The 21,758-nt window shown below is 44.7% G+C and overlaps 1 protein-coding gene across 3 annotated transcripts in view; it reads left to right on the top strand.

Annotated features, from left to right (window-relative positions):
- The window catches only part of ITGA9 (integrin subunit alpha 9), a 344,586-nt gene that overhangs the window by 207,637 nt on the left and 115,191 nt on the right, over positions 1-21,758 (top strand). For all 3 annotated transcript variants that reach the window (XM_045904051.3, XM_045904049.3, XM_054504511.2), the window contains one exon: positions 8,491-8,641. In XM_045904051.3, the coding sequence (XP_045760007.1) occupies positions 8,491-8,641 (151 nt within the window). The remainder of the gene's footprint in view (positions 1-8,490; positions 8,642-21,758) is intronic.

Genomic DNA, 21,758 nt, shown 5'->3' with positions numbered 1-21,758 from the left:
GGATCAACCCAAAACTGAGACATTCGAGATTCATGGGAATCTGGATGCATCCTACATCTTCTTGCTTCCCACTCATCTTGCTGCTAAGGATGTGCTGTTCCTGCTCCTTTCTGTATTATTGGAGTCACCTCCATCCTTTTACCTATTGTTTATTTTCTTCTATGACTGAAATCTACCTCCTGTTTCCACCCCTGTGCTCCTCATTCTTTAAGGTGGGGATCACTTCCTACCTCTCTCAGGAACCTCTTAGTCAGTCTACAGTGATTTCTTTCCTTTGAATTCTTTTTGCACCTTATTCTGTACCTGTTATTTGGTGCGACTCATCTTATCAGCTTTGTGGTATATGTCCTTCATATCTTAATCAGTTTATTTGGTACTTTTGTGCATATCCCTTCTAGGAAGATATCGATGCGCAACTGTGGCTTTATGGTTTTATCATGTTTGTGGTTTTAAGCACTAATCATCGAAAAACTCTGATACTTGTCAACAAAGTGTCAAGAAGGGGGTTGCCCAGTTGAGCTGCTGAAGGTATCCGGAATCATCCTGAACACCTCCACCAATTTCAAGGAAAACTGTCAAGAGGAAAATAAGCACTTCAGATATCTTTTGTAAAGAGATGGCACCTCCCAATATTCTAAATATTCTAAATGCTAAGAAGGCAAACACAATTTCATTTCTCATCTTATTATAGCCAAATAAGCTTTCTGTGAATTTTAGTCCATTTAACTGCATGTTTCTGTACTTTAAGAACACTGGGAGCAGAGGGAGGAGCACCAGACCTCCCACGAGAGTTGGGAGGGCTGCCTCGCTTTGCCACTGTCTGCTGAGCAGCCACACAGATGCGAGATTCACTCTGTGGCCTTTAGCTGCAAAATGATGACTCAAGTGAGCCCCATCCAGCTGTCCAATTCCATTTCTGATTTTAAGGTGTCTGCCCATTTGTAAGAATAGGAAGCATTGTCTATGATTTTAAATCACAGTGGCTCTAGTTTATATTCTTGCCTTTATGACACACTGTTGAGGATATCTGTGATTTTTTTGGATACTGGATCGTTACTCAGGAATGCTGCCCCCAATTTTGACATTTGTCCTAGGGGAGAATATGATCTGCTTCACAGTGTCCTTTTTAGTATGATTTCCATGAATGGAAAAACTAAGGATTGCGTGTGAGTGTGTGTGTGTGTGTGTGTGTGCGTGCGTGCGCACACGTCTATATAATCAGGCTTAGCAACACTTTTGTTGACAGGGCTGTCATCCCATTATTGTAGGACTCATGGTTCACCCCGTCAGTAATACCTTGCTAAATACTCCCCACCCTTCCCCGCCACTGCCCCCTGAAGAATCCCTTCTTGGTGCTCTCATAGCATAAGGGACCTCCTGGGGATGTTTCTTCATCCCTCTGGGTCAGCACTACACACATGTTGATGTCAACTTATGTCTTATGTGTTTGCCTCCTCCATTGGACTGTGAACTCCTAGGGGTCTGGCACCTGTATCCCTGGTACCTAAGTCGAGAAGGTAGTTTTAAAAAGTAATGGATGGACGGATAAATGACTAGAAGGAAGGGAGGGAGAAGGGGGGAGACGAAAGAATGAAGGCGGGAAGAAAAAACATGGATGGATTTGGCTGCCCCATACTATTATCCTAGTTGTCATTATCAAATACAGTTGTGGGTGGCAAATATGTCATCAGTAATAATAATGGTATGACAAGTTTTTAAAACTCAAATACAGTGGACTACAATACGCTTGATTAACTCCTGTATTAGCATCCTTTACTCAGGCTAGATTAAAGCTAACAGCAAAAGAAAATAAAAGTATTACATTTCATGGAAGGGAGGTTATAACCACAAATTATTTACATAAGGTCATAGCTTTTATCTTTAAGACTTAGGGAAAATCTAAAATGATCAAATGGATCATTAATTATTAAACACCATTGAGCTACTTTAGTTTCTTCCCTTAGCATCTTCTCAAAAAATTATCTGCGTAAAATTGCTTGTGAGACTGTAGAGGGGAAAGAATTCACTTTGGTGGCCTCAGTCGTTCAGCATATGGTGGCTAATATGGAAATGTATTGCATCTCCCCAGTGAGGACTTCTGAGTGGTACACACTCTGAATGCACAATGATGAGAGAGATCAGAGAAGGGTTCTTCAGTGGCACTCGGGCTCCACATGGCTACCAACATGGCAGTGGTAACATCGAATCAGCACTAAACTTAAATATAAGCGCAACATATCCCAAAAACAGCTGCTATAAGATGTATTAGAGCAGTTGTATTTGTCATTTTTCATAATAAATGAGCAGTGTATTTCCAACAGGCTGGAAATATAGAAACTATACTTTATAGAACTTTATAGAAACTATACAACTTGTATCATATGTTGACTGTTAGTAACACTTTTTGAATAAAAATACACCAGTGAGTGGTGTACAAAGTAATATGACCCATTTAAAAGATTGCACAAGCAAATTAGAATTAATGGGAAATTTTCTCAGGGAACAAAATTCTTTGAGAACTAGAAAGGCAGTTCTTTAATAAGGAAGCACCGGTGGGATGTTTGGCGAAAACCCCTATGCCCAGTTGTCTTACTCTTTCAGTCTTGACAGAGAGATTGGTCTCTGTGGAGTTCTGTTCTTTTTAGATGTCATTAAAAGATTTTTCTTGCCAAAGCGCATCCCAACTGAGATGGAGTTTACATAAGAGCTGTGGCTCAGACAACCTTCATGCCAAAGGAAGTTGGGCACAACCTTGGGCACTAGCTCCAGCTCAGCCCCTACATGGCTTGGTGACCTTGACCAAAGTGGGTTCCCCTTTGGGCAGTGAGCGGGGAGGTGGGCTCATTGCCTCCAACTGTAAAATACAAAGGTTGAGCTGAAGAACTGTCGTGGGGATGTTGGGCATGTTCATTCATCCATTCCATAAGGGTTCACCAAACACCTACTATGTGCCTGGCCCAAGACTGTCATCGAGGGTTCATTGATGAGCAAAACCACAGCAGGGTCCTTGCCCCCTGGGAATTAGATTTTAATAGGGAAGAGGTGTTTCTTAATCAAATAACCACACAAATAAATGTGTCATCCCAACCTTGGTAAGTGCTGGGAAGTGTTGGTGGAGCACATGGGGCTGGAGGGGCTCATACTAGGGAGATTTATTTCCCCCAGGAGGGAGATCAGAAGGGGCCCACGATGGAGGGGGTGGGGCTTTGAAGGCATAGTCTGTGCTGCTTTCTAAGCCCAGCACAGCTCCTTGGCCAGCCACTTTATCTCGGCTTCTCCATCTCCTTGCCTCTAAAAATGGGACTAACGTCAGGAACGGCTCACAGTGTTGTAAGGTTTCAGAAAGATGACATGTTTCAAAGCACCCAGCACCAGGCAAATTACATTTCATTTCATTTCTAAGAATAGCTTTGGAAGCAGAGACGTACTGTTTCATACACAGGTCTTCAACTGTGGAGGAAGAGTGAAAACAGCTTTGAGGCACCCCTTTTTAAGGAAGTCTGATAGTTCACATTCCATCCTGGAAGGCGCCTGGCTTCCCTTCGTCATGGAGCCATGTTAGAATCACTTGACTCTGAAAGCCCAGGAACAATCTTGCTGCCTGATTTAGTGAAAGAAGCCCGAGTTCTGGATGCTGGAGAAGCTTAGACATCTGGGGCCTGCACCCTTGCCATTTACATATGGGGAAGGGAGGCTGATCACAAACAACAAAATTGGAACAAGGAGGCAGCTCCCTATCCCACAGTCCTGTGCTTTCTGTATCATCTCCCTATGTTCCATTTGGAAACTGTGGATAACTTTCTGATGCGACTGGGCTACTTTCATCTTTCTCAAGAGAAAGCAAGCTTAGCACGCCCTCATAACTCCTCAAGGCCCAAGGATTACTCCTGTAATCTTACAAAAGCAAACAGGAGGACAGAAATAACCCATCAATTGTTTAAAATTAAAATGGCCAACAATAATAAATAACTGCCACAATAGCTTGAGGTCAGGGTCTTAATTTATTGGAGGCCATTCAAGAATTTGAAGCTTTTCTCTAAGTTAATGTTTCACATCTTGTTTGGATCCTTAGAGCTCTTGCTTCCAAAAGCAAGGCCGTCAGATCTCTCGTTGCACATGTTATTCTTGCTGATGCACCAGGGCGTGCAGGAAAGTGAGGTCTTTTCTTCATGGATGGGGAATGAGGATTGCTCCTCCCACAACAATCTGTATTTCAAAGGATTATAGCCTACTGAGATTTTGGATATTTCTCTTCTCTCTCATGCTCTCTTCGCTGTACTAATGGTTGCAAACAACAATAAACATGTGCTGGTTAATTTAAGCAGAAAAGGAATTTATTGGAAGGATGTGGGCTGGTTCAGAGCATAGGCAGGGAGCCTGGAGAACCAACATGGACAGGAAACAAGGGAGACCAGGCTGAGCTCAGGATTCCACCTCTGGGCTCTCAACACCTCTGTAGCCACCTCAGATGATCTCAGAGGGCACTGGTGCCTTTGTACAACCCTCAAAATTCATGGTTCTGGTTGGGAGCCTCTGCTCACCATCCTGAGGCCCCTGACTATGCTTAGATCACATGACTGCCTATAGTCAGGTGCCTACACTTTAGCTATCAAGAAGAGGGGAGAGGGAGGGCCTACCCCCTTTCTTCTGATGTGCCCTTCCCACCTATCTTGAGATTCCTCCCAAACAGAAAATTGTCAGGATGCTGAGCAGCCAAAAATACCAACTGTCCATCACATAAACCCTGATTAGCTTAATCACATCATCCATTAACTGGTTGGCCCATCCAAGATTGGCTACCAGTGTGAATTTGTTTTGTCCCCATCTCACGTCACATAACAGTCATCCATCTCATGTGATTTCATCATTGTCATCATCCCCATCGTCCTCATTCCCTTGTCATCCCATTGATGGCCCGCTCACTCCCCCACTTTCCTGGGTTGCCATTTCCTTTCTTCTCTTCGCCCCTCAAACAATCCCTCCTCCTCCTTCACAATCAAACAATCACTCCTTCCCCGTCTTTGACCCTACTTCTGTTTCAGTGCAAAATGGAAGCAATCACTAAGGAACCGCTGCTTTGTTTCTAACACCCATCTACTAACACGTTGGTACCATTGGCTCCAGTTTCTCACCTTGTGCTAGCTGAGGCCAGCCCCTCCATTTGTTCACCAGGCCATCCAGCAGTTGTTCCGTGACATGTCATTAATTGTCCCCTCTGGGTACATCCTTCTCATGCTCACTCAAATATGCTATGATCATTTCCATCTTAAAAACAAAACAGAACATGTATTTGAGTTCTTTCCGACTTTCCTCTTGTGATTGAGTTCTAGTTTCAAAGCATTGTGGTCCGAAAACATGCAGGGAATGATCCCAATCTTTTGGTACCAGTTGAGACCTGACCTGTGACCTAGGATGTGATCTATTCTGGAGAATGTTCCATGGGCACTAGAGAGGAATGTGTATTCTGTTGCTCTGGGATGGAATGTTCTGAATATATCTGTGAAGTCCATTTGGTCCAGTGTGTCATTTAAAGTCTTTATTTCTTTGTTGATCTTTTGCTTAGAAGATCTGTCCATTTCAGTGAAGGGGATGTTAAAATTCCCTACTATTATTGTAGTGTTGTCGATGTGTTTCTTTGATTTTGTTATTAATTGGCTTATATAACTGGCTGCTCCCATGTTAGGGGCATAGATATTTAAAATTGTTAGATCTTTTTGTTGGATAGATGCTTTAAGTATGATGTAGTGTCCTTCCTCACCTCTTATTGTAGTCTTTGGTTTAAAATCTAATTTGTCTGGTGCCCGGCATCAGGGAAATCCAAATCAAAACCTCAATGAGATACCACCTCACACCAGTCAGAATGGCTAAAATTAACAAGTCAGGAAACGACAGGTGTTGGCAAGGATGCGGAGAAAGGGGAACCCTCTTTACACTGTTGGTGGGAATGCAAGGTGGTACAGCCACTCTGGAAAACAGTATGGAGGTTCCTCAAAAAGTTGAAAATAGAGCTACCGTATGACCCAGCAATTGCACTACTGGGTATTTACCCCAAAGATACAAATGTAGGGATCCAAAGGGGTACGTGTACCCCAGTGTTTATAGCAGCAATGTCCACAATAGCCAAATTATGGAAAGAGCCAAGATGTCCATCAACAGATGAATGGATAAAGAAGATGTGGTGTGTATGTATGTATGTATACACACACACACACACACACACACAGAGTGGAATATTATGCAGCCATCAAAAAAACCCGAAATCTTGCCATTTGCAATGATGTGGATGGAACTAGAGGGTATTATGCTGAGCAAAATAAGTCAATCAGAGAAAGACATGTATCATATGATCTCACTGTTATGAGGAATTCTTAATCTCAGGAAACAAACTGAGGGTTGCTGGAGTGGTGGGGGGTGGGAAGGAGGGGGTGGCTGGGTGATAGACATTGGGGAGGGTATGTGCTATGGTGAGTGCTGTGAATTGTGTAAGACTGATGAATCACAGACCTGTACCTCTGAAACAAATAATATATGTTAAAAAAAGAAGAAGAAGAAGATAGTAGGAAGGGAAAAATTAAGGGGGGGGGAATCGGAGGGGGAGACGAACCATGAGAGATGATGGACTCTGAAAAACAAACTGAGGGTTCGAGAGGGGAGGGGGGTGGGGGGATGGGTTAGCCTGGTGATGGGTATTAAAGAGGGCACATATTGAATGGAGCAGTGGGTGTTATACGCAAACAATGAATCATGGAACACTCCATCAAAAAAAATAATTAAAACAAAACAATTGCCTTGAGCCCACTCCCCACCCCCGGCTCTCATCCTATTTCTCCACTCCCCTTTACAGAAAAACTCCTCCAAAATTTGAGTGTCCTCGCTGTTTCCATTTATTCTACTCCTCCATCTCTTAAGCCAACTCCAAGCTCTCATCCCCATCACTCCACTTATGCAGCTCTTTTTGAGATCACCAGTGACCTCCACGTGGCTAATTCCAGTGGCCAATCCTAAGTCTTCATGTTATTTTGGCCTGTCTGCCACATTTGACAAAACTGATTACTCCTTCCTTGGAACATGTCTTCTGTGGCCACTTAGATACCATCTCTCTTGGTTTTCCTCCTACCTCCCTTGTCATGCTTTCTCTTCTCCTCCTCACCTGCAACTCCTAAGTGTGAGACCTCTTCTCTATCTATACTCATTCCCTAGTGATCATATCCAGTTCATCCCAAATGTGTATCTCTGGCCTAGACCCTCCTTTAAAACTTAAGCATCCAGCTATCCAACACCTCTTCTTAAAGATCCAATAGGCATTTGGATTTTTTTCTGCTGAACCTTCTATACTCTTTCCCATCTCAATGAATGACAACTCTTCCCTCTAGTTGTTGAAGCTAAAATCCTTGCAGCTGTCCTTGACTCCTCTTTTTTCCCTAATACCCCTCACCCAATCAATCTGTGAGCAAAATCTGTTGGCATAACCTTGGAAACACATCCAGAACACAACTTCACTCTTCTCACTACTTCAGCTTCAACCACTGTGGTCTGAGCTGCCTCCTGGATTATTGTGAGAGCTTCCCAACCAGGCTCCCTGCTTCCCCTCTGACCACGCACTCCACAGACTGTTCACATCACAGGCAGTGTGAGCCTACAGATGTGGAAGTCAGGTCACACCACTCCTCTGCTCAGAGCCCTGCAGGAGTTTCTTCTCAGAGTCAACCCAAGGTCCTTGTGACGGCCCCGCAGTGCCCCATATGATCTGTCTGTCCCCACTCCCTTTGCCTCTCTGAGCCTATTTCCTCCCACGTTCCCCCTTGCTCACTCCTCTTAGCCACTCTAGCATCCTTGCCAGTCCTTGAACGTGCCAGGCATGACTTTCCCTTTGCTAGATCCCAGGTGTCTGTGTATCTTGCTCCTTTTTTTCCTTCAGATTTCTACTCAGAGTTCACCTCATCAGTGAGGCTTCCCCAACCACCCTATTTAAAATTGCAGCCCACTCTCCCTCCAGATCTGGCATTCTCTACCCTTCTTACCCTTTGTGAGTTTTCTCCATAGCTCTAATCACAATCTGACCTGTATGTTTTCTCCTTGGTGTATGTGTTTTCTGTTTCCCTGAAGCTGTAAGAAGGCAAGAACTCTGTTTTGTTCACTGGTCTCTCTTCTAGCACAGAGAGTAGTCATGATTGGCATGTAGTAGGTACTCAAAAACATATGAATGAATACATGGCCAAATTCCATGTCTATGGTATTAAATATCTTATAATTTTCTGAGATTGATGTGAGCCCCAGCAGAACCAGCAAGTTAGGCTGCTAGATGAGGAAACTGAGGCCCAGGGGAGCTAACTGATTGCCCAAGGATGCATTACTGGTTAATGGGGTTGCTGGAACTTGTAGTTCTGACCCCAGTGCAGTTTCTGCCCCAACCCTCAGCTACCCTCTGATGCCTTATATTATGTTAGTGAAAACTTCAGGGCGTTCATTGTTGTTCACTTTTCATTGCAGTGTTGATGGAAAAACCCCCTATCTAGCTTTGGGGGCTGTGAAGAATATCTCCCTAAACATCTCCATCTCAAACCTCGGGGATGATGCCTATGATGCCAACGTGTCCTTCAATGTTTCCCGGGAGCTCTTCTTCATCAACATGTGGCAGAAGGTAAGGAAGGCACCCCTGAAAGAGAGTCTTTGTTCCATCGGGTGCATTTTCTAACTTTCATCATAGCTTGCAATGTGCAGTGATTCTGCAGAGACTGTTTTACTATGTGGGGTATCATTTGGAACTATGAGGATTTTTTCCTCCTGGACTTAGAAGGTGTGTTGGAGCAATACCCATCTCTAATATTGTCTCCCATCCTTTCTCTCTTATGGAACCCTCTCCCTACCGTTTAATGTCTGACCCCTTCTCTGAACACTCATGTGTTCTAAAGAATTCCAGTTTTATGTCAGTAGTTGTGAATAACAAGATAAGAAATGAGGACAGATCGCAGCTTATTATGCTTGTTATCACCCCTGGTGCACTTGATGTTTTCCATTAGGGGGTCACGTATGTTAGCCTGTGCTTTGACATGTTTGTTTATGATATATTTGAGTGAATTGAGGAAATTAAATTATTTTCATGAACTGAGTGAGTTTTTTTAGCATGAATTCATGTATTTGAGTTTAAGTAGAATGACTCTGAAAGGAAAAAGGAGTTGGTATTCTCTCCTGTCCCATAATTCAACTCAACAAACCATCTATGGGAAGAAAAAAAGAATGAGTCTCCAGCAGGCAACAGGAATGAGTGGGCTCAGACAGACCTCACCCTCCCTGGTGGTTGTTCTGACTCTTGACAGCAGTTTTGAAGGCAATTCTTGCAGCTTTTCGAAGTGTTTACAACACGGAACTGCAGTGCCTTGGTGTCTGTGTTAAAGGAAACTAAGATCACTTTCTGAGGAACAGCTCTGCTCTGCCCACAGATGAGCACTTGGTGCACCTTCAAGCCAATGGGCAAACTTCTGTTCAGACACAGATCCTGGCAAGCTCAACAGTTTTGATAGGATTATACCAACCTTGCCCAGTTTAGGGGGCAAGTGAAGCCTATAGAGCGATCTGTAATGGTCATGCTCCAAGAACTTTACAAGAGGTTATCTTAAACTCTGCTGCTTAATAGCTTTTAGGAGCACCAGGGTTGGGGAGGCCACAAAAGCAATCAAGAAGGACTGTGAGAAAGGCATGCTTCCCATCTGTCTTCTACACCCTAAAAATTGTCCTGGTTTAAGCCCAGTCAGGAGAGAACCAAGTATCTACAAGGTCCTAGTATCTCTGGCTCCACATAGAATCTCTTTTACAGAATTTCCTGTGCCATGATGCCATCTTCCTGTAGGGGGTGGCAGGAAAGGGGCTCACTCAGGACAGATCTGTAAAACTCATCTCTGTGGTAACTGAAAGGATGGGGTTGGCGACTGGGCCATTACGTTGCAGATTCCTCTCACTTAGGACCTATGGGAGAAATTTCTCTCCAGTCTCAAAATTAGGAATAACTGTGCTTTCCCTGAGTACTTTGGCTTATTTTTATCTGTAGGCACAGTCATCCCTTATGAATAGGCTTTGCTCTCTCTCTTGTCTGCTAGAAAGTTCTGAGCTGACTCCACTCTGTTGGTATATAGGATTTGGTGGTAGTATTTCACAAACTGTGTAGGTTGCTATGTATTACTCTATTTCCCTTCATCATAGTTTTCTTTTTAGCTTGGAGGCTGCATAATAGTCTATCATAAAGTATACAATGGATTACCCTCAAATTCTTATTATGTAGATATTTCATTCCAGTTTTATTCTCTTTAATACTGTGATGAATGAGGGCGTGTAGGTGACTCAGTCTATTAAGTGTCCACAACTTTTGGTTTCAGCTCAGGTCATGATCTCAGAGTCCTAGGATCAAGCCCCACATCAGGCTCCCTGCTCAGCAAGGAGTCTGCTTGTCTCCCTCTCCTTCTGCCTCTTCCTCTGCTCATGTTCTCTCTCTTGCTCTCTCTCTCTCTTAAATAAATAAATCTAAAAAAAATACTGTGACGAATGTTTTTCACAGAGATTGCTATGAACAAATGATTATATTTTTAGTCTTGTAACTATTTGGGGGATGTAATGTAGCATTTGTTGACCACCTACTATATACCAGGGGTTTTACATACATTTCCCATTCCCTCCTGCATGCGACCTGGGTGCATCTGCCATAGTGGAGAATGCTGTAGGGAAGAAGTGAGGGAAGTAGGATTAGGCAGGGAAAAGGCTAAGGGTGTGCCATCATAAAAGGTAGCCTTGGTCTGAGTAATAGGGTGGAAGAGGTGGAGGGATGCCCAAGAGCATAGCAGAATTGTCTCCTCTTTAAGTGGCAGGAGAGCATCATTTCCACCCCTGTATCATATTGAGCACCTTGAGGTGTAGTAAGTAGCCCCCCCAGGCATTCTGGATGAGGGGCTCTAGCCAGGTGAGGACAGTGTGCCTGAGAAGACCACAGATATGTCATTAGCTACTATAGCTGATCATTTTCATCTCTTTTCCATTGAATCCCAGCAAATTTTGGCACAGGGAGCCCTAGTTTCAATTTTTCAGAAAGTTGACAAGGTATCAGGGGCTCTTTGGGATGTGGGAAGCTTTAGTGTGAGAAAGGTAGCAGGGCACAGAGACATCCCGTAGCTCCCGTAGCCACCACGGGGGCAGGACCAACTAGAAAAACAATTAGGCAAAATGACCATCAATGTGGCAACAAAAGGTAAAGAAACAAAAAGTCCTCTCCCGTGACCACAACCACAACTCTAACGGGAGATGTAAATGGCATCACTCAGCCCAGAGCAAGATTCTCACAGCAACCAGATGGGTGGTAAAGAGGAACCAGGAGAGCCCACTCACGCTGCACAGACCTAACAAAAACAACATGGACTCTACAAAAAGATTCTAACACATAAACTAAGAAAAGTGCAATTCAGGATACAGAAGGAAAGCATACCTTTTAGAAGGATTATTAATAGAAAACAAAAGTAAATTTTATTCTAGCATCCACTTTTCTTGATTAAATTCAAGAAAAAAAAATGAGCATAGCAAAAGATCAGATAGTAGAACGATAAGCTGGGATGAAAAAGGAATGAACTGAGAGGCAAACAAAAATAAAGGTTGTAGATAGGGTAAGGAAATATAATGAAACCAAGAAAGCAATGGCAGAATTAAAATGTGTTATAATCAGGAAAGAGCAGAATTAGCAGTATGGAAAATTGATTCATTGTTATACCTGGCATATTTGAGATGGTGTCTGAGAATTCAGAGAAAAAGAACAAAACAATGAAGAAGAATGACAGAACTATAGATGTGGAAAGTGGAGACCGGAGAAATCAGCAAAGAAAAGTGGCTCCATAATAGTTAGAAGACATGAGTAGACAGCAAGGAAGGATCTCCATTCTCTTGATTGAGCTCTGCAAACACCAGGCAGAAATATTGAGAGCACTTCACTGTCAACACACAGCTTCATGAGATTTTGAATTTGAAAAATATGAAAGTGATGATACTGATACCTAACAGAAAACAAACAAACCAGTGTTCCGTAGGCTTCTTTTCTGTAACAGTATTAAAAAATCAGAATAGGTTCTCTGGTGAATTAAGAATTCTATACCCAGCCAACTTGCCCTCCATTGTGAAGACAAAATAAAGACATCCTTGAATATATGAGAAATCATAGAGTCTGTTAACTGCCCAGTTTGGATTTCCCCAAAAGCAGACCCCAACACAACGATGTAGGTACAGGCAGTTTATTTGGGGAGTGATCTCAAGAGGCACTTTGTGGGAGTGGTGAGTTTAGACAGGGAAGGGAAGAAAGACAAGACAGTGTGCCCTGATAAGCTGCGGGGAACTCGTGCTCTGTCCAGCTGCAGATCTTCAGAGAGATAGACTCTGTGGAACACCCCTCAGAATCACTCCCAGGGGTAAGGAAGCTGCTAGCAGATTTCTCCACCACCTCTTACCACACATCCACGGAGAATCACTCCAAAGGCATTCACTCCCTAGCACTTCCAGCCTTCTCTGGCTATGGGCCACCTTCCCTGGGGTGAGCAAACAACTCCAGCAGTAAGGAGTTGGAAGCCTTTGGCCTGGAGGGCGCTGGCCTCAGGTGACCAACCCTCTGGTGGGTTCTAGGGAATGGGAGCAAGGCAACATCTGCTTCAGTGACTGTTAAAGCTTTAATAAGCATGAAACTGTTCCTGAGAAATAGGACACCTACAGATAAAGCACTCTGGAATACAGTCGTGGAATAAAATGTTAAGGCCAAATAAACGTAGACATAAGCAAAAATAAATTTTGCAAGCATTTAAAATAGTAAGCACATGTAAAAAAAATGATTGCCACGGTAAATACATAATTTTAAAACTTAATTTAAAAAAATAAGCTTATAATATCAGTTATACCATAAAAATTTGAGAAGAAACTTAATCTCATCACTCTTCCTGCCTCACATTCTTCAGAATGGAGTTTGGACTCCTCAGCTGTTCCCTGAGAGGCCATTCTGAGCCCATGCTTCCTGCCCTCCCTCTTCCCCAGCCTCATTGCTCACCCCCCCCCCACACACACACACTTGAATCCAGCTATAATCCAGTCCTGGCATCCCCTCCGCCCCCGTTTTCTTTAATCAACCTCTCTGCCCTCAGATCTCAGCTCAGATGCCTCACCTGGCTGCCCAGGTGGTGTGGGTGGGAGGGTGGGGGGCTATCCGTCTGTCCAAAGCCTCAAGGCAGCTCAGGGCCTAGGCCTCCAAGGTCTCCAGTCTTCTGTGTCATCACACAGTTCGAGATGTATTCATTTCTGAGACTGAACAAAACATCTCCCTGAAGATGGACTTGTGGGGCCTCTCTAACATAAAGCTGTTTTCATAGATTTATGCCGGTTCTTTCCTGTAAGGGAAGGCTGCTTATAAAAAATGTGGGATGCACATGGACAACCGTCTGCTGACTTTCCTCTCACCTCCATAAGCTAACTTGAAAACACTATAAAATAGGACTTAATGCGTTGGTGGCCACCGGCTGGTTGGCTGGTGGGCTGGCTGGGGCACAGCATACTGTGGTCATAGAGTGGCCTCCCGTGGAGCAGTGTGGGATCCCTAGGGGTGGGGGAGGGGCACGGTGGAAAGGGAGAAGAAAGAAGAATGGCGAAAATGCATTTGGAGCATATCTGTATCACACCTCCCCGCGATCACGTCCACATTAGATGCTGTGTGAGCGACACCCACAGAGCACCACTCCACAGACTTCGTGAATGGTGCCCGCTGGAGTTGTGCAGCCACGTGACCCCGGGGTCAAGATCAAGTTGAGTTTTAATTTCTTCACTGCGATGCCGTTCAGCACACAGGCTTCGTCTCTTCTTGCCTCCGTGGAACAAGAATGCATTTGTTGGGACAGTAGTTATTAAGTACCTGCTAAGTGCCAGGGACCGTGCCAGCCGCTAGGGGACCCAAAGATAAGTAAGATCTGGTCTCTGCTCCCAAAGAACTCATGGCCTAATGGGCTGTGAGGCATGTCAGCAAGCAGAGCACAAGACACCAACTACTGTCCAGAGCGCTGAAACATCGCCCTGCAGCAAGTGATGACTGTGACATCTAGTCTCGGGGTGCCCCAAGTCCCCAGATCAGCGCTTAGGGAAAGATGACGGGCCTCCAAAGAATTGAAATCTGCTGCTGCCGCCATTGCAGAGCAGGGGTAGGTGCGTGAGTTTATTTAGTGAAGGGGCGAGCTGGCTGGAGCCTGGTGAGAGGGCAGAGGAAAAGGGACAAGAGCCATCCAGCAAGATGCAAAGAGGCGGCCCATGGGCTTCAAAGGGCCAGCAACATTCCTAGTGGCAGGGTGACCTCGGGATACTTGAGGAATGCAGATGTCTGCTGTCTGATGCTGAAGTTGCTTGTCAGTTAGGACTCCTGCACTCAGGAATGCTTCATGTGACCAAGACAGATAAGCTCAAAGAAGGGGCTGGGTTCACGAGTACGTCTTCATGGCTGTCACTGTTAACGGCCCACGTTGGAAACAGACACGGACATGGACAACTGTAAGCTCTAAGCTAGTGCAGGGGAGCTCCCAGGTGACCTTTGGGTACAAAGGGGACGCAGGAGCTTGCCATGCAGTTACAGAGGAGGCCATGCTGGGTGAGAAGGAAGAACAAGGGCAGGCCCCTGACCTAGCCTCTTCTCTACAGCGTGAGTGCGTTCTTGGTTTGGATCTCCCAGCTGCTGACCTTGAAGAAAGGAATTGAGGGCAATTCATTGGGGAAGTGCAACAACACTGGGAGGGAGGCAGAGCAGTGATAGACCAGTGGAGGCAGCTAATGAAGATGGTGCTGTTAAGCCAGCTGCCACAGTGGGCACTGGGGCTTAATCCCAGGGCAACCCTGGGAAACTGTGCAAAACACAACCTCAGGGTGGAGGGAGTTGGGGGATTTATACCCCCTCCCAAGGAGTCAACAGTTGAAGCTTTCTAGAAGTACACCTTCCCCAGGACTTCTGTCCTGTAATGTTCATGGCCAGAGCAATGGTCCTGGTTCTGGAAAAATGCACTCGGGCACAGAGATGTAGCCACTGGCAACTGGAAGTGGAGTGGAGCACCCTGAACCGTGCAGCGCATCTGGGTGAGGCTCACCAGCACCTGCCAGAGATGCCCCTAGGGCTGGAAGCATTTACAACCTAAGCACCTCACTTTCTAGGCTTCCAGAAGTTGTGAGTTAGCCTAATGGAACTTCGCCAAGGTTCTAGCTTGAGAACTGGTGGTGCACATTTCACAGTCTTACAGGAGTGGGGCAAGGCAAGGCGGCAAGTATTGTAAATGGGACAGGGGGGTCAGGTGTGGGACAGTGGGAAGCAGTGAAGACTGTGGAAAAATCGAGCCTCATCCAGAGAAAGCAGCCAGCTCCCTGCAGCAGTCAATGGTTACCAGGTGGGAGCAGGGGCTGGTGCTGTCAGACTTCCTATTTTTCAATAAAAGCCAGAAATCCACATTTTTATGTGAAATCACATGAGTTTGCAGCTAATTAAAATGTTCTCCGAACATTCTGTGGGCCAAACACATGTCCCACTGACCACATCCAGCCTGCAGGCCACCAATTTGTGACCTCCAGCTTCACTGTCTTCCAAATGCTGAAGGCCCATTCTCCTGCCTGCCTGTTTGTCACACGGATCTGTATTTGTGGTAGAACCGAGCGCATCTGCAGGCTTGACTGCATTTCACACCCATCCCTGGGTGGCAGAGAAGCTAGCCAAAGAGATTGGAGTTTGGGGTTCAAGTGTGAGTATATGTTTGAGGGAAGGAGAGAGTCAATTTACATAGTATTTTTAAAGCTAGCGATGTTTTGAAAACTTTTCCCAGACTGGAATATTTGTACTTTGCAGCAGTTGCAAGAAGCAGCTAAGCTGGGGTTTGTGTTTCAGAAGTTCTTAGAAGTAACATAGCAAATAGCCAACATGAGGTAGAGGGAAAGCAAGGTTCTTAGGACCATCAGACACGGACGCAGAAACTCAGCTCTGTTTCTTGCAGCCCATGTGACCTTGAGCCAGGGGCCTTCTCTCTGTGCCTCAGTTTCTTTCTCTCTCTAAAATGAGATGTGCTGAGGATTAAATGGGGCCCCTGCCAACTACTTGTACATCATTATGTAGCTGCCATGGTACCCCTCTACACACAAGCACAAACTTTATAACTCGTTCATTTACGCAGAAGGTATATATTGTCACCTACTTCAGAACAAGGTTTCATGCTGAGGGGTTGGAGGGAGAATAGCAAGAATATAAGACAAAGCTTCTAAGTCAGAGGGTGTTGACGCTTCCTTTTTAAACTAAAAATCAAGACTTGTGATTTTAACAAAGGGATTGCAGGGCTGAGTGTGCACACAGGGGTGTGCCTTCATAGTGTAAAAAAATAGAGCTCGTGTTAAATAGAACATATTTTTTATATTTAACTAATAGCCTTTATTTAAAAAAATAAGATTATATGAAAACTAATGAAAAACTTGGTAAATAAAATGAGTACTGGGTGTTCTACATAAGTGATGAGTCACTAAATTCTACTTCAGAAACTAGTATTATGCTGTATGCTAACTAAAATTAAAAAAAAAAACTTGATGAATGTATATCGGTTAAGTAAATGAGCTAGCTTTGGTGGCTCCTGTTTGTTTGCTTGTAATAATGCCTGTTGATTTTTTTTTTTTCATTTACTTACTATTTGCTGAAGTATTAGACTTTTTGGTTTGAGGATGTTGACTTTTTAAAATCCATTATATATAATGGTTCAAGTGTGATATGTGTGATGAATAATATCAGCGTTTACAGAATGAGGAAAATAATATACTCACCAAACAATGCAGGGCTAGGCCCTGAGTCTTGCAGACTGGGCAGGGAGAGGACCAGCCCAGAGGTTTGCAGGCCCCGTGAGGCCTGGTGGGGGAATCCGGGATTTTTATCAGGTAGACAGTGATGGGCCATCTGTGTTCTTCACTGAGGATATGGACTGAGGAAATAGAAGAAAGGACAGAAGCTGGTGACATGCTGGAGGAGGAGCCAAGAAAGACCAAATAGGACAGGGAAGCCAGAAGGTGAGATTCAGTCTTGGGATTGCCAGAAGTGAAAGAGACTGGTGAGGAAGCTGGGGGAAGACCATGAATCCAGCCCGGAAAACAGAGATCTACCACTTAGAATGCATGTTAGAGCTTTCTGCACTTTCAGGTTCCTAAGAAACGTAGTTAGTGCTCAGCCCCGGTTGGTTGTAAGTCACTGAATCTGGCTGACATGTTTTGTGTCACTGTCTAACCTCCCTGAGAGATGAAGATGGAGGGGTGGGCCCTGTGTCCTTCTGTCTCCTCCCGTGACAGGGCCCAATGTAGGAAGCCTGATGACGTCCATTAGAAGTTGCGTGAAAGAAAGCTTAGTTTTGCTTTTTCTGAGGAGTGCTTTGAATTCCAAAGGAAACTTGGCCTCCAAGTTGGTTTTGGGGGCAGAAAAGCACCAGGTCAGCTTTTGCGGTGTTCCATGGCTTATTCTTTATGACAAAAGGCATAGAGGGCTTATAAGTTTGTTTTTCTTGTAAAGGGATCCTTCCAGTTTATATCTACCTTCACCATGGAAAGGCAGTCCCTTTCTCTCAAGGGCTTCTCTCCTCTCGCTTTCAAGGCAAGCCGCTCAAGATGGCGCCAGGCCAGTTTCTAACCCGGATAGAGTGGGAAAGATTAGACACTTACATGTTTATATAGCTTTATATTTGTGGGAGTGCCCTGACCTGTTCTCACACAGAAACTGCATCCATACATAGGAACAAAACAAGATGTGTCCCATGGAGCTGGGAAGGCCCACATCCTATCAGGAAGGGTTTGCAGGCAGGAACGCGTGCGCCTCATCCGTTGGCGGTGTGTAAGCGGATTTCAAACCGCCTGCCTTCACTCTGCCACTGCTCTCATTCATGGCAGGAACTGATTTTCATTGTGTTCCGCTTTCTCCGGTGTCTCCCGTCAAGTTAATAGTAGCCCCGAGTAAAATGCAACCCTTAGATGTTTACAGTCATCTTGGCTGGGCCATTAAGATGATGAATGAACTTGCTTCTTGCCCTTGTAAGGGAGCCCTGAGGGTGGATATCGATACTCAGAAAGTAATAAGTCTTTTCCGCCCCTTTTCTGTTTTTAATCCAGTGCCCCAAGCCCCCTGGTGACTTTACCTTGAACTTCCTGCACAATGCCAGGCAGAAAAACCTCACCTGGCTCCCAGCCCATCTGAGGTTCTGACACAGCGGCAAGCTCTTTCCCTTTTTCTCCCCTTGTTGGTCTTCTCCGTCCTGCATGTCAGAGGTCAATCCTAAGTTCCCTAGAGCCTTTCCCGTTTCTAAGCTATTTCTGCCTGTGCTGACTTTCCTCCTAGAGCAGTCAACAGTGGGTGGTAGGGAGCAGGTACCCTGAGGCCAGGTTCATAATTCCTCACCTGGATTACCTGTGGCCGTGGTGTTACCACTGTCTGGCCTTGCGGTCCGAGAGATTCTAACCCCTAGTGAAGCCGTCCTGAGAGCCAAGCTGGGCCCTTCTTGCGGCGGTGGCCAATGAGGAGGTGGTAGAGAAACCCAGGTGTCCATTTCCAATTACAACGTGGCCTCAGTGTTCCATGGCAGGGCTCAGTTTTCACATATATGAAAAGCTTCATTTGTGTATTCACTGTGTTTGGAAGGAAGGCTACGTTTTGCTTTAGAAATGTCAACAGAGCTGTAGCTACAACAAGGATCAATTAAGAAGGACGTTTCCCAGAGCTGCAGGACTTGGGTAAATCTATTTACTGATTGGGGGCGGGGGGGTGGGCGGGGGCTAGTTTAGAAAACATGTGTTAAACCTCTGGATTTTTTTTTCTAATGAACTGCAAAACAGCAATTTAATAATTTCCTCTTTTAAGGGGAAAGGGGAGCCTTGGATTTTAAATCTTTTTCATAAAGCAGCACAACACCTCTTAAAAGGAAAGCCATGAAAATGGACTGCTAAGCCAAGGCAAACAAAAGAAAGCGAAAAAGATCAAGAAGAACATGGGTGTCTCAGGCTAGGTTTCCCTGAAGCAGATGTGGAGGGAGCGGGGAAGCAGGACAGGGCAGGGCGTGATCTCGGGTGCAGTGCTGCGGAGGGTGACCTCGGCCTCATCCAGCAGGGGATCTCTGAAGGGTGAGTCACACTTCAGCAAGGTCCATCTCAAGGTCAGGAAGCTGGGCTTTTGTTCCCCCATAGCACCAGTCATTGGTTAAGGGCCACCTACCGAGGAATAAAAGTCCCAGGGCTTTCTGCCCTCTGAGGGTGACGTGTGGACATGGTGGCCTACCAGACGGAGGGCAGACCTCCAAAGAAGACCCACAGTGCTGGTTCTTGGAAGAAAACACATGCAGGAGCCAGAAGGTGGGCACCTAGACGGGGTCCCAGGGAATCTGGCGGAACCCTGAGAGTGTTGGCAATAGTAGGATTGCCGTCTGCTGGCGTTCCTTGTGTTCCGAAGGCTGTGTCATAAGCATGTTGACAAAGATGCAGCTCTTGAGGTGTGTGTGACATTCTCAGGTGATAGTGTCAGTGACACGTAGGATATTTCTGCCAGCATCGGAATTAAGGAACCAGCAGATGTAGATGCCCTTGGAATTTAACGGAGAATCTGAATGCATAGCCACATCCTGTGACGATCCAGCTTGCTAGAACTAGCATTCCATCCCTTTGAGGCCAGAAGTGCCAGTAGCCTCGCTGCTTCCTGAGAGCCACTGGCCTCGTTCGTATCCAGGCACCTGTATCCAGGACTGGCCAGCTCGTCTTCTTCCCGAAGCAAGTGGATTAAACAACTGATTTTAAAAATAGTTAGGAATGTGTTTGGCTGCAGGTAACAGGAAGGCCAGCTTGTAGCAGCTGATCCTAATGGGATTTTGCTGTTTCTTTTGTAATAATAAATGTGGAAGTGGACAGGCCAGGACTGGTAGGCACCTGTGTGATGCCATCAAGAAACCTAGTTCTTTGGTCTTTGCACTCAGCCTTTCTTCACACCTGTTGTTTCTTGGTTTCCACTTCCAGCTCTGCAGCTGCATTCCAGGCAGTAAGAAGAGGAAAGATAACAGCCCTGCCCCCTTTTACTTATTTTTTATGTTTTCATTTCAAATCAAGTATAGTTAACATACAGTGTTGTATTAGTTTCAGGTGTACGATAGAGTGATTCAACAATTCTTTACCCAGTGCTCTTCACCTGTGTCACCCATCCCGTACCCACCTCCCCTCTGGTCACCATCAATTTGTTCTCTATAGTTAAGAGTCTTTTGTTTGGTCTGTCTCCCCCACCCCTTCTTTTTTAAATTTGTTCATTTGTTTTGTTTCTTAAATTCCACATACGAATGAAATTGTATGGTGTTTGTCTTTCTCTGACTCACTTATTTTGCTTAGCATCATATTCTCTAGATCCATCCATGAGGTTGCAAATGGAAAAATATCATTCTTTTTTATGGCTGAGTAATATTTTATTATATATGTATACCACCTCTTCTTTATCCATTCATCTATCGATGGACACGGGCTACTTCCATAATCTGGTTATTGTAAATAATGCTGCTATAAAAATAAGAGTTCATATATCTTTTTAAATTAATATTTTTCTATTCTTTTGGTAAATACCCAGTAGTGGAATTACTGGATCATACGGTAGTTCTATTTTTAACTTTTTGAGGAACCTCCATACTGTTTTCCCACAGTGGCTACCCCAATTTGCATTCCCACCAACAGTGCAAGAGGGTTCCACATCCTCGCCAACACTTGTTGTTTCTTGTGGTTTTGATTTTAGATATCCTGACAGGTGTGAGGTGATATCTCATTATGGTTTTGATTTGCATTTCCCTGATGATGAGTGATGTGGAGCATCATTTCATGTGTCTGTTGGCCATCTGTATGTCTTCTTTGGAGAAATGTCTGCTCGTGTCCATTTTTTAAATGGATTATTTGGAGTTTCTTGGTGTTGAGTTGTATAAGTTCTTTATATATTTTAGATAGTAACCCTCTATCAGATATATCATTTGCAAATATCTTCTCCCATTCTGTAGGTCGTCTTTTAGTTTTGTTGATTGTTTCCTTTGCTGTGCAAAGCTTTTTATTTTGAAGTACCCCCAACAGTTTATTTCTGCTTTTGTTTCCCTTGCCTCAGGAGACATATCTAGAAAAATGTTGCTTTGGCCAATGTCAAAGAAATTACTGCCTGTGCTCTCTTCTAGGATTTTGATGGTTTCGGGTCTCACATTTAGGTCCTTAATCCATTTTGATTTATTTTTATATATGGTATAAGAAAGTGGTTCAGTTTCAGTTTCATTCTTTTGCATGTAGCTGTCCAGTTAGGCCTGCCCCCTTTTAAATAGCTTTCCTGAAGCCCCACTTAGCATTTCCAAGTACCTCTCATTGGCCAGAACTGTGTCATGGGGCCCTCCTAGGCCACAATAGAGGCTAAGAGATGAGTTTTCTGAGCTGGGCACATTGCTGCCTCAGATACAGTCCGGTTCTGCCTATGGGGAGGAAGGGAAGAGTGGCGATTGAGAGGCATTAGTGAAACCTGACAGAGGTTGTTTGCAAGTACATGTCTCTGAGAAACAGGAGAAAGGGGGAAGGAGAGAAGATGAATCACAGACAAACAGGCAAATGACCGGCATGATCACTGTCTCATTTTCCTTTCGCTAAAGTTCCTTCAGGCTCTGCCTTATGGCATTTAGGATATTTTAAAGTCATCATCAAGAATACCTGTTGGGAAGATCTGG

Source organism: Mirounga angustirostris, unplaced genomic scaffold (genome assembly GCF_029215605.1).
Source record: "Mirounga angustirostris isolate CCGP_5_RB_7025 unplaced genomic scaffold, mMirAng1.0.hap1 SCAF_1, whole genome shotgun sequence".
NCBI lineage: Eukaryota > Metazoa > Chordata > Mammalia > Carnivora > Phocidae > Mirounga > Mirounga angustirostris.
The sequence above is the reverse complement of the archived record's forward strand: the minus strand, read 5'-3'. Positions and strand labels throughout refer to the sequence as shown.